Genomic DNA, 13,508 nt, shown 5'->3' on the forward strand with positions numbered 1-13,508 from the left:
CCCACTGGTCAATACTGGGCGGTGTGACTGCCCAACACCCACTGGTCAATACTGGGCAGTGTGACTGCCCAACACCCACTGGTCAATACTGGGCAGTGTGACTGCCCAACACCCACTCACCACACCAGCCAATAATATTGTGCATTGCTCATTGTGCTTAGGAACATGGAGATGAGCCACTGCCTTCAGTCTCTGCAGTCCTGGTGTAGATGCTCCCTTTGGGAGGGGGAGTTCTGGAGTTTGTCCCCGTGATGAAGAATGGTGATATCTTTCCAACTGGTGGGGCACAAATTGGAGATCTACCAATTACAGTGGTGGAAGGAATGACTGTTCAGGGTGTGCCCATCAGACACGTTGCTTTCTCCTGGATGGTGTTGTGCTTCAAGTGTTGTTGGAGTAGCACTTAGCAGGTAAGAGGCATGATTTCACATTGATGGGAAAAAGCTGGGGGTCAGAAAGTGAGACTCTTACCACAGGATCCCCTGCTCTGACCTGTTCTTGTGGCCATGATGTCTATGTGGCTGCTCCAGTTATGTCTGGTCAACGGTGTTGATGTGGAAGACTGGGTGATGGGTGAGACCACTGAATGTCAAGGGTGGAGAGTCTCTTTATTGGACACAGCCTCTTTCTGGCATTTTTTGCAACATAACTGTAGATTGCCATTTATTAGATCGTGTCCGAATTCTGCACATGAAACATGGCAAGTGGAGAACATCACCACCTTATGATGGAAGAAAGCCATTGATGAAGCAGCTGAAGATGGTTGAGCACTGTTCTAAGATCTCCTAATGATTGACCTCCAACTACTGCAGCCATCTTCTGTTATGTGAGAACTAATCATTGGGTTTTTCCTATTTGTGTCCATTCACCGTTTCCTTCATGGGTCATGGCACTAAAAACAGGATCTGGGATACCATGTTACAACTGCACAAGATGTTTGTGAGACCACCCGTAGTATTGTGCATCGTTCCCGCCAAACAACTTTTGGAAGGATGGCATTACACTGAAAAGGGTGGAAAAAGATTTCCAAGAATGTTATTGGAATTGGGGATTGAGTTATAAGGAGTGGGTTATAGGGGAGGGGGGGAGGAGGGGGAAGAGTGGCAAGGCAGGAGATGACAGGTGGAGAAAAGAGGGAGGGGACAGAAACAATGGGGGGGAATGGCTGGGCTGTGTGGGTGAAAGAGGAAAAAGGTGGAGGTGAAAAAAAAGGTAAGCAGGTTTAATAGAAAGCATTAAAGTCATTGTTAATGCCATCTGGCTGGAGGGTGACCAGCTGGTAAATAAGGTCTTGTTCCTTCAATCTGTGGGTGATCAGGGTGGGACAGTACATAGGGCCATGGACAGATGTGTTGGTGAGGGAGTGTGACCCAGAATTGAAATAGTTGGGATGTGACTGTGGTTGCGAACCCAGCAGAAGTGCTAGGCAAAGCAATCTCCCAGCCTACAACCAGTGTCTCCAATGTGGAGAAGGCCACAAAAGGTGCACTGGATGCAGTAAATAAGTCCTCTGGATGTACAAGTGAAGTGTCACTTTACGTGAAAGGCCTGTTTGGGCCCCTGGACCGTGGTGAGGGAGGAGTTGTGGGTGCAAGTGTTGCATCTCTGTGGGCACAAGGGAAGATGTCAGGGTGCCATGGGTGGGGAGCGATGAGGGAATCGCGGAAGGAGCAGTCCCTGCAGAAGGCTGAAAGGGGAGAAAAGGGAAAAATGTGATTGGTGGAATCCTGTACTAAGTGATGGATACGGAGGCTGGTGAGGTGGTAGGTTTGGATGAGGGAGATTCCATGTTGTGGGAAATGGATGAGATGCAGGTGAGGGCTGAGTTGATGGCGGTGTAGGGGAAGCCATGTTTGTGGAAGAAGACAGACATTTCAGAAGATCGGGACTGGACGACCTCATCTTGGAAACAGAAGTGGTGGAGACAGAAATTGAGAAAAGGGGATGGAATCTTTGCAGGGGGCAGGATATGAGGAAGTGAGGTCCAGGTAGTTGTGAGAGTTAGTGGGTATGTAATATATGTCGGTGGAAAGCTTTCTCCTGAGATGGAGACAGAGAAATCCAGGAAGGGGAAAGTGTTATTGGAGATGGACTAGGTGAGTTTGAGATTGGGGTGGTAGATGACAAGCTCATCGTGGGTGCATGAGGCAGCCCTGATGTAGTCATAGACATATTGGAGGAAGAATTTGGGGAGGGGGGGGCAGTTGGGGTCCTTGCCAGAGTAGGCTTGAGGCATGGATTGTTCCACAAACCCTACAAACAGGCAGGCGTAGCTGGGTCCCATACGGGTACTCATGGCTACTCTGGACAAGTTTGCCAGGCAGAGGAGGGTAGTGTCACAGGGTGACTGGTCCGGTTTTTGGTCCAGGAAGAAGTGGTGCTTACAGACCTATGTGGGGAATAGAGGTATAAAGGGATTTGACATCCATCGTGGAAATTAGGCAGTTCAGTTCAGCGATATTTCTACATAAAGGATACAATTTGACCTGCTGAGCTTCTCCAACATTTTGTGTTTTTACTTCAACCACAGTGTCTACATATTTTCAAGATTTACTTTAGATTGTTGAGTAGGTTTATATAGGTTAGCACAACATCATGGAAGAAGGGCAGGAGAGGAGAGGCAGGATAGACTGGGACTTTTCTCCCTGGAATATAGAAGACTGTAGGTGGATCTTATAAAAGTGTTGAATCAAGATGGGTATAGATGGGCACAGTCTTTTCCCCAGGGTATGGGAGTTTAAAATTAGAGGGGCCAGATTTGAAAGGAACCTGAGGGGCAACTTTTCAACACAAAGGGTAATGGATATGTGGAATGAGCTTCCAGAGGAAATGGGGACGCAGGGACAATTGTAAGATTTAAAAAAATATTTGAATAGGAACACAGAACGAAAGGTTTAGAGGGTTATGGGCAAATGGGACCAGCTCAGTAGATAACTTGGTTGGCATGAATAAATTGGGCTGAAGGGCCAGTTTCAGTGCTGTAAAATTCTCAGTTGCTCTCTGTTCCTTGATGCAACACTTCGTAAAGTTGTTTTAATGTCACCTCACCTTGACTGGGATGAAATCTGAAGGGATGATGGTGGTGGAGGCTGGTACAAAAGACTCTTAGTTGGGCACATGGATAGAGGGTTATGGGTGTGATGTAAGGAAAATTAGATTGTTGTGGAGCAAGTTTACATAGGCCAGCATAATGTGGGCTGAAGGGCCTGGTCTGTGCAGGAATATAGTGCTCCTGCTTAGACCCACAAACAGGCATCATGAGAAAGTGCCACTTGATAACATGGCCATTGCAGAATTCCATCACTGCTGATGGGTGAGAGGGGACATTAGACTGTGATTAGTTGCCATGGGTCTGTCCTGCCTTCTCTGAACTGGGCACATGCGCACATTGTCAGTTTGGTGCCTATGTTGAGGTTGTGCTGGAACTGTAGATGGTGGCACAGCTTGGTCTGGAGTGCAGGTCTTCACATACTCCTGGGACTTGGCCTTTGCTGTTCTCATTGACACCTGGAGTGGTCACAAAGCTTGTTTGAAGTTGTGGACCTGAGGATCAGACCCCAAGGAACATTGACCCTTGTCGAGATATCTGTCTAGGATACCTGACTGCACTGGCACCCTGAGACAGGTGGGTTTCATTTGGGCAGGATGCATCAGTTTACCTAGAGTGTGTTCCAGGGGCAAGGGATATGTGTGTTCGGGGATGTCTAGGGGTGAGGGATGTGTGTTGACCATTGGCACAGATCCAGCTCTGGTTCGACTGATTGACTGTGCTCTGCCGACACAGACTGCCTCACTAGTGCTTGCTACTCTCTGCAACCCTACGACAGACCTTGATTTTTAAAGATCACAGTGTAGTTGTGATGGGAAAATGAAGCAGGTAAAGAGTTTAACACAGTACAAAATGCTACATTTCCTATTCTACTCTTAAAAAAAGTTGATTTATTTGTAAAAATGAAGCGAATATCCGCTGATCAGAGTAGCTTGACCCAGCAAATTGTCAGAGGGTATTGCTCCTGCTCATCAAAGATTGAGCAGGTTAGTGAGCCACCCTTGGCTACCAAGCTGAACCTTCCTGGCTCCCCACACTGAGCAACCACTGACTCGTGTCCCTGTCCCATCTAATTTCCTTTTCATGTGTTTGCACAAGGATAATTTGGTTTCTCCTCAGCAGATCTTTGTCGGGAGTGTGCTCGAGATGGTTGGGTACAGAGCCAACCTCTCCCCGGGCCTGCAGTGGACATTCTGCTCAGTTGTCAGGCTGGACACTATTAGTTTCTGACACCTGGTGTGGGAATAATATGGAGGTTTGCTACATGATGCTGAGCCAAGCCCAGTGGCTCACTGCCTCAAACCTCAAGGGGTGCTGCTCTGACAGGCAGGCAGTTCAAGGGAAAAAGGTCTTAGCTGACAAGGGTTTGAGCCTTCAGGAGAAACCTGCTTCTGTGCTGGGGGTTGGAAGGTGTCGAGAGGAGAGGTTAAATCAGGGACACTGCTACAAGATCCCATATTTGGTGTGTGAGTGACTGCAGTCACCAAGCCCCACAGAAGCAGACAGTGTTTAGTAGTTTAATTTTCTTTGGCAAAAAGAAGGAAGGCTCACTCCTGAAGCAGACGTGGAGGGAGAATGGCTGCTGGGGACACTGAGTGAGTGAGGAAGTGACCCCTGTCCGCACAAAGGCTAGGCCTTATACTTTTTACCACCCCTGGAGATTTGATGGAACAAGATCATCGAAAAAACCATTCCGAGAATCTGGAAGAGAGCAAATACGTAGCATCAATGATCTGGTCAGAATCAGACAACACCCCAACCTAGGGATGGCACAGCAAGGAGCTGAATGGGCAGAATGGTGGGCATTGAAGGCACCCATTTAGAGATGTGGAAGAATTCCTTCAGCCAGAGGATGGTAAATCTGTGGAATTTGTTGCCACAGGCAGTTGTGGAGGGCAGGTCATTGGGTGTATTAAAGACAGAGATTGATTGATCGATGGATGAGTTCTTGATTAGCCAGGGCATTAAAGGTTATGGGCAGAAGGACAGGCAGTGGGGCTCTGTGGGAGAATGGAACAGCTCATGATTAAATGATGGGGCAGACTCGATTGACAGAATGCCCTATTTCTGCTCCTATATCTTATGGTCTGATGGTTGAGTGGTGATCAGGGTGTGAGTTGCAGGCCACTCAATGGCTGTCTAACCTGCTCTAAACCAGTGCAAAGCCTCTTTGCCCAGAACTGCAAAGGAAATTCTCTGCCCGGGGGGGGGGTGGGGGAATGTCTGTACAGGGTTTGGGCCAATAGCCCATGTTTTCACATCTCCATGCCCAGAGACAGGGTAGGGTAGTTAATTGGGCCTCTTTACTGGCTGAGTTTAACATAAAAATGAGATTTCATTGTATCTAAATTCTAGCTAGGTTCAACAAGCTAATGGGTTGGATATCTAAGGGGGGAGGGGGTTTCACAGAATAAAGGGCCAGCCATTCAGCCAAGGATGGGGTGAATCTGCACTCGGAGGATGGTGAATCTGGAGTTATGCCCCTCCCGAGAGTCATGGAGGTTCAGTCATTGAGTGAGTGCAAAACTTAAGTCAATAGAATCTTGTACATCAGGCAGGTGAAGAGAGAAGGGTCAGTAAGTCCACTGCCTGGTGCTGAGGTAAAAACCCAAGCACAATCTCAGTGGAGGGGCAAGGGTCAGAGCCTGATTGGGGAGTGACTGGGGGGGGGGAATCTGGGAACTGTTTGGGCACCAGGGATGATAAAATTACAATCTCTGATGAGGGTGAAGATCAACCTGCTGTGATTATGAACATTTGAAACAGGTTTGACACTAGGGTCTGAGACACTGGCTGTTGATAGGAAGTCCTTACCTGGATCACCACAACTGACATTGCCACAGAGCCCAGAACAACCGACCGTTGCTCAATAAATGCTGCAATCTTGTCATAGCAGCCCTGCAACACACCAAGGGAGAATGAACAACCAGCGCTTCCCTCTACACAGAAAGAAAACTCAGAATCACTTCAGAACATGCTCCGACAGGACAGATTGCACCTGAATTGGAGGAGGATTGATAGCCTTGTTAGTGCTGCTCTGGTGGGTTTTAACTAGATTTGCAGGAGGAGGGGAATCAGAGTCCTAGAGCAGATAGAGGATTGGAGGAGGGAATTGCATGCACCGTTAAATGCCTATGGGTTGAACGTGGTGGAAATTTCAAAGCAAGGAATATTGTAGGAAAGGCAGATGATCTTAGAGAATGGATTAACATGGGGAATTATGACATTGTGGCCACTATTGAAACTTGGTTGCAGGAGGGGCAAGACCGGCAGCTCAATGTTCCAGGCTTCTGTTGATTTACACACAATAGAACAGAGGGGATGAAAAGGGGAGGAATGGCAATACTTGCAAGGGAAAATATTTTAGCTGTGCTCAGGCAGGACAGACCAGAGGGCTCATCTACTGAGGTTATATGGGTGGAGCTGAGGAACAGAAAAGTATGACCATACTCATGGGGTTGTATTTCAGACTGACCAGTAGTCAATAAGAATTGGAGGAGAAAATCTGTGGAGAGATAGCAGACAGCTGCAGGAAATGTAAAGTAGGGGATTTTAACTTTCCACATATTGACTGGGACTCCCTTACTGTAAAGGGCTGGATGGCTTTGGGAGTTTGTCATATGTGTACAGGAAAGTTTTCTCAATCAATATATAGAGTACCAACGAAAGAGAGAGTGTAATACTGGATCTCATAGTAGGGAATGAGACAGGACAGATGACAGAAATATGTGTAGGGGAACATTTTGGGTCCAGTGATCATAATGTCATTAGTTTCAAGTTAATTATGGAGAAGGATGGGTCTGGGCCTCAGGTTGAGATTCTAAATTGGAGAAAGGTGAATTTTGAGGAAATGAGAAAAGATCTGGAATGCGTGGATTGGGTTAAGTTATTTTCAGGTAAGTGGAGGACCTTCAACGGTGTAATTTGGAGAGTATAGGGTACATGTCAGAATCAAAGACAAGGTAAGCAGGTATGGTTTTCAAGGGAATATTGGGGATCTGGTTCGGAAGAAGAGGCAACAAGGAACAAATTAGGTACTTGGGGAGTATAAAAAATACAAGAAAAACCTCAAGAAATAAATCAAGAAGGTAAAAGAAGACGTGAGGTTGCTTTGACTGACAATGTGAAGGAAAATCCTGAGGGTTTCTACAAATATATTAAGAACAAAAGGATAGTAAAGGGACAAAATTGGCTGAGTGATCAGATTTGTATGGAGTCAAAAGAGATGGGGTGGATCTTAAATGGATTTTTTTCATCAGTATTCACTCAAGAAACAGGCAAAGAGTCGTGGGAAGTAAGGAAAACAAGCAGTGAGGTAATGAAACCTCCAGATTAAAGAGGATGGAAGAGCTTGTTGTCTTAAATCAAATAAGGGTGGATAAATCCCCAGGGCCTGACAAGATATTCCCTTGGACCTTGAGGGAAGCTATTGTAGAAATTGCAAGGGTTCTGGCAGAAATATTTGAAATGTCCTTAGCCACTGGTGTGGTGACAGAAGATTGGAGGGTTGTTCATGTTGTTCCATTGTTTAAAAAAGGCTCCAAAAGTAACCTAGAAATTATAGGCCAGTGAGCCTGACCTCAGTAATAGGTAAATTATTAGAAGGTATTCTAAAGGAGTGGGTATGCAATTTGGATAGCCGGGAACTAATTAGGGATAATCAACATGGCTTTGTGTGTGGTAAGTCATGTTTAACCAGTCTTATGGAGTTTTTTGAGGTTACCAGGGAAGTTGATGAAGGAAAGGCTGTGGATGTTGTCTACATGCACTTTAGTAAGGTCTTTGACAAAGTCCCGCATGGGAGATTAGTCAGGAAAGTTCAGATGTTAGGTATTCATGGTGAAGTAGTGACTGGATTAGAAAATCTTGGACAGGAGTGGTAGATGATTGCTTCTCAGACTGGAGGCCTGTGACTAGTGGTGTGTCTCAGGGATTGATACTATATCAATGATCTGGATGATAATGTGGTAGGTATGCAGATGACACTAAGATTGGAGGTGTTGTGGACAGCGTATAAGGTTTTCAAAGGGATTTGGACCAGCTGGTAAAATGGACTGAAAAATGGAAATGGAGGTTAATGAAAAATTATTGAATTTTGAAAGGACAAACCAAGAAAGGTCATTACACAGTAAATGGTAGAGCACTGAGGAGTGCAGTAGTGCGGAGGGATATGCAAATAAGATACATAATTCCCTGAAAGTGGCGTCACAGGTGGACAGGTTTGTAAAGAGAGCTTTTGGCATGTTGGCCCTCATGAATCAAAGTATTGAGTACAGAAGCTGGGATGTTATGTTAAAGTTGAACAAGACATTGGTGAGGCCAAATTCGGAGTATTGTATGCAGTTTTGGTCACCTAACTACATGAAAGATATCAATAAGGTGGAAAGAGTGAAGATAAGATTCACAAGAATGTCACTGGGATTTCAGGAACTGAGTTCCAGGGAAAGGTTAAACAGGTTAGGACTATTCCCTGGAGTGTAGAAGAATGAGGGGAGATTTGATGGAGAGTAAATGTAGATAGGTGAGATGTAGACTAAAGGACATAGGTTAAGTGAGAAGGGGGAAAGTGAGGGGGAACATCTTTGCAAAGAGTGTTGGGGTGTGGATCAAGCTGGCAGCTGAAGTGGTGAATGCAGGGTCATTTTTAACATTTAAGAAGAATTTGGACAGGTACATGAATGGGAGAGGTATGGAGGGATATGGGCTAGATGCAGGTCAGTGGGACTAGGCAAAAAAATGGTTTGGCGCAGACTAGAGGGACCGACTTGGCCTGTTTCTGTGCTGAGATTGTTCTATGGAACTTACGTTGGCAAACCACTTGCTGGGATCATGCAGTCCACACTTTTGGCTGTATTCCTGGCAGCAGGAATCAGGAACAAAGTTACCTCCCATGAGTGAGTCCCAGTCAGTGGCGTTGTCCACTCCACAACACTCGTACTGAGAGAGAGAAGAAATACAGTTCAGGGAGGTCTGGGGATGTGAGGATGAGAGAAAGGGAGTGGGGGGGGGGGGGGAGATTGAGGTGGGGTGAAAGGGGAAGAGGGAGGAGACTGAAAGGGTGTCCCAGGAGTGGGTGGTGAGAGAGAGAGGGTGCCATGTGCTTGGGAAGATCCCACAAATGAATGTAGGATGCCTGGACACATGGGTCCATTCATTCTTTAGAATCCAAATAAGACTGAAACTCTATTAACCTTGAAATATCAAAATTCAAGAAATGAAGTTGAAAGAACACATTTTATGGTGAAGTTGAGAATTTTCGGGAATCCAGTGGGATCCATCGGGATGGGATCAGCCCACAGAGCTAAGGGGAGGAGAACAAGGGGCTGAAGGGAGGGTCCAAGGGGAAGGCTAATGGGGATACAGCAGGTGGTGCTGTTGCCTCAGCTCCAGAGACCCAGGTTCAATTCCGATCTCCAGTGCTTTCTACCTGTACATCAGCCAGCATGCGGACAGACCATTCAGCACAACATGTCCATGCTGACCAGTGGGCACCGATCAGTGACTACAACAGTGGAAGGGGGCGGTGTCGGCATGTGGTGAAAGGCTCCACGGACTACCACCTACTTCATTCTGAATTATGTTCCAGGCGTTGGTCAGGCCGACGTTGCCCTCTGAGTCGTACAGCATCAGCCCCCTCTTCAGATCCCTCCGGACATACTCCCCCACCTGTAGACATCGGGAACTCAGAAACCTCACTGGTTCATACACCAGGCTGTTGCACTAACATGCAGCATAGCACAGTACCAACCTAACACAATGCAGTACTAACACTGCACAGCACGAGAGAGCATACTGCAGAGAATGGTACATTTGGCACCAACAGCAGAGCATGGCATAGTGTGATATCAATGCAACACAGTACAGTACGGTATGGCAGAGCACAGTACCAACACACTGGACAACAGGTACTAACACATGGCACAATGTGTACCAACACAACACGTACAAACATGGCACATTATGTGTACCAACACAGCTCAATGTTTACTAACATGGGAAAACTGAGCACGAAGACACACAAGGAATAGGATCAACACACAGCACAACATGGCTCCAGCCCATACTGTTGCACTTTGGGAGATCAAATGTTAAGAGTTAATGACAGGGCTCCGACAGGGATTGTGTGCAGAGGGATCGGTGAGTCCCGGTTTGCAGCTCAGTGAAAGAGGCCACACAGTAGATTGGATGGTAAAGAAGGTTTGCGATATGCTTGGCTTCATTGGATGAACCATTGAGTATAAGAGTAAGGAGATCACTTTGCATCGATATCAAACTTTGGTCAGGCCACACAGGCAATTCTGTGGGCAACTCTAGTCACCCCATTACAGGAAGAATGTGGAGGCTTTGAAAAGGGTGCAGCAGAGGTTTACTGGGAAGTCACCAGATTTGGAGGGTATGAGTTATGAGGAGAGGTTGGACCATAGAACCCTTTGGTCCTTGATGTTGTGCCAACCCATATAATCCTTTAAAAAAAAAGTATTAAACCCTCCCTACCCCATAACTCTCTCATTTACTTCCATCCATGTGCCTGTCCAAGAGACTCTTAAATGCCCCCAATATTTCAGCCTACACCACCATCCCTGGCAAGGCATTCCAAGCACCAACAACCCTGTGTATGAAAAAACTTACCCCTGAAGTCTCCCCTGAACTTCCTTCACTTTGTACAGGTGTCCTCTGGTGTTTACTGATCCTGCCCTAGGAAACAGCTGCTGTCTGTCCACCCTATGTATGCCTCTCATATTCTGTAGACCTCTATTAAATTTCCTCTCATCCTTCTTCATTCCAAAGAAAAAAGTCCCAGCTCTGCAAACCTTGCCTCCTAAGGCTTATTTTCCAATGTAGGCAACATCCTGGAAAATCTCCTCCGCACCCTCTTTATAGCTTCACCATCCTTCCTGTAATGAGGTGACCAAAAATGAACACAATACTCTTAAGTATGGTCTCACCAGAGATTTGTAGAGTTGTTACATGACCTCTCAACTCCTGAATGCAATCCCCCATTAATGAAGCCCAGCATCCCATAAGCCTTCTTAACTATCCTCTCAACCTGTGCAGTGACCTTGAGGAATGTATCGATTGGGACCCCAAGGTCCTTCTGTTCATCCACACTCTTAAGTAACCGTCCATTAACCGTGTACTCAGCCTTCTGGTTTGTCCTTCCAAAATGCATCATCTCTCACTTTTCTGGATTGAAATCCATCTGCCACTTAACCATATAACCATATGCCCAACTCTGCATCCTGTCTATATCCTCTTGTAACCTTCAACAACCTTCAGCTCCATCCACAACTCCTCCAATCTTCGTGTCATCCGCAAACTTAGTGACCCATCCTTCCATCTCTTCATCCACAAATCACAAGGAGCAGAGGTCCCAGAACAGATCCCTGCAGCACTCCACTAATCACAGATCTCCAGGCAGAATACTTTCTTTCCTTCCAGTACTACTCTCTGCTTTCTACCTGCAAGCCACTTTATTTTTATCCACACAGCCAAGGTTCCATGGATCTTGTGCCTCTGAACAAGTCTCTCATGGGGGACCTTGTCAAATGCCTTACTAAAATCCATGTCGACCACATCTAATGACCTACCCTCATCAATTTCCTTTGTAACCTTCTCAAAAAACTCAATTAGGCTCGTGAGGCACAACCTTCCTTTCACAAAGCCGTGCTGACTATCTATGAGCAGACTGCACTTCATAGATTCTATCCTTAAGAATCTTCTCCAATAGTTTGCACACCACTAACTTAAGACGATAATTCCTACCATTCACGCTATTACCTTTTTTAAACAAGGCAACTGCATTTGCCATTTTCAAGTCCTCCAGCACCTCCCCAGTGGTCAAAGAGGACTCAAAGGATTTCACCACTGCCCCAGCCATATCTTCTCTCATTTCCCACAGCAACCTGGCATATATTGCTTCTGGCCCTGGGGATTTATCAATTGATGTCTTTAAGAAGATCCAATCTTGGGCTGTTTTCTCTGGAGCATCAGGCTGAGGGGAGACATGATAAAACCTTTGGAAGAGTGCATAGTCAGAATGTTTTCCCCAGGATAAAATCATCAGACAATTGAAGACGTGTTTAATGTGAGGAGGAAGAAGAAGGGAAATGTGTTGGGTAACTATTCACCTTTATTCACTTTGTACTTCACATTGGATGTAGTGAGGATGTTCCTGATGGTTGGTGACTCACTGCTGACGAAGTTGCCGACCTGAGTTACTCCCATTCGTCCCACATCACTCTAACCTTTCTCCTCTGTGTACCCGTCCAAATGTTAAATCTAACAATTGTCCTGCCTCTACCAATCCCATTTACCCACCACCCTGTGTGAAAAACCTGCCCCTCGTGTCACTTTAAATATCTGCCCTCTAGTTCAATACTCCCCACCCTGTGACCATTCACTGTATCCAAGCCCTTCGTGATTTTCTAAACTTCTACAAGGATCATCTCAGGCTCCTGGTCACCAGGAAAAATATCCCATCCTCTCCTCTCCCTGATAACTTGAGCCCCCAGTGTCATGGTAAATGGCAGGAAATGGCTTAAACATCTGAATCCTTGATCTATTCTCTCTTTCCACTGCCTGCTGTGGATTGGGAATTCTCTGTGCCTTGCTCTGGCTCTGGATCTGAGCACTGAGGAGTCTAGTTTTGAATCTGAGCATGTTGGCGGAAATATCGATTTTAATCCCTGAAAAGATGTAAACAAAGATGTCTTTCTTTCACACCCTGAGTGGATCGAGCAAGTTTATTGTCATCTGATTGAACAACCCAACGATCTTGGCTGTGGAGCGACTTGGGTATGCTTGCAATCAGAGGGGCAGCAGATGGTGCGGGCTAATCTCCTATAAAGAAGGATCAGTCCCTCCTGCCTCAGCCTGTGACCTGCTCCTTACTGCTGGCAATAAGGCTACGAAACCCTGGACCTGGGAGCTCCCTCCACATTCCTAGCCCATTAATTGTAAAAGGTGCAGGCCAGGGAGGAATGCTCCACCGCAGGTTCCTCATACTCTCTTTGAATGTGGAGGTACCACATCACAGCAGCATGTGGAACCTGGAATGCACTTCAGCTGATACACCCACTGCTAGCTTGCTGTTGCTTACATACCCCAGTGCCCAGATTCACCAGGACTGACTGCTTCTCCCCACAGATACTGCCTGATCAGCTGAATCCCCTCTCACAGTCTTTGTGTCTCACCAGCATGGTGATAGTTTCCCAATTCTAATGAAGGTTCCTGAATCATTTTACTCTTCCTGTACAATCTGCCTGATCTGCTGAGCTTTTCCTGCATTTTGTTTTTTTATTCATCGGAATGTTGGACCAGTGTGGTCATCCCTGTGTGGAGCCACAGAAAACAAGGAAGATTCTAAATGAAAACTTTCCCTCTGTATTATCTGTGGATGGCATGTAAGAGAGGGAGTTCAGGGGAGGGAAGGTTGACATTACAAAGGAGGAGGTGTTGG

The 13,508-nt window shown here is 46.3% G+C and overlaps 2 protein-coding genes across 14 annotated transcripts in view; one reads left to right on the forward strand and one right to left on the reverse strand.

Moving 5' to 3' along the window:
• Positions 1–13,508, forward strand: part of LOC138746297 (lysoplasmalogenase TMEM86A-like) — a 150,082-nt gene that overhangs the window by 101,562 nt on the left and 35,012 nt on the right. For 2 of the 3 annotated variants that reach the window (XR_011346849.1, XM_069904524.1), the window contains exon 4: positions 671–826. Coding sequence is in view for 2 of the 3 variants with exons in the window: in XM_069904524.1 (XP_069760625.1) it covers positions 671–789 (119 nt within the window). In the remaining variant the exon portion in view is untranslated. Of the gene's footprint in view, positions 1–670; positions 857–13,508 lie in introns of those variants that run through there. The other variant, XM_069904523.1, reaches the window with a different exon arrangement.
• The window catches only part of LOC138746293 (tetraspanin-11-like), a 179,257-nt gene continuing 170,301 nt past the window's right edge, over positions 4,553–13,508 (reverse strand). For all 11 annotated transcript variants that reach the window (XM_069904513.1, XM_069904510.1, XM_069904503.1 and 8 more), the window contains 4 exons: positions 9,614–9,715; positions 8,855–8,986; positions 5,864–5,947; positions 4,553–4,750 (listed from right to left, as the gene is read on the reverse strand). In XM_069904513.1, coding sequence (XP_069760614.1) covers positions 4,679–4,750; positions 5,864–5,947; positions 8,855–8,986; positions 9,614–9,715 — 390 coding nt within the window. In that variant the 3' untranslated portion in view covers positions 4,553–4,678. The remainder of the gene's footprint in view (positions 4,751–5,863; positions 5,948–8,854; positions 8,987–9,613; positions 9,716–13,508) is intronic.

The sequence above is a fragment of the Narcine bancroftii genome, chromosome 11 (genome assembly GCF_036971445.1).
Source record: "Narcine bancroftii isolate sNarBan1 chromosome 11, sNarBan1.hap1, whole genome shotgun sequence".
Lineage (NCBI taxonomy): Eukaryota > Metazoa > Chordata > Chondrichthyes > Torpediniformes > Narcinidae > Narcine > Narcine bancroftii.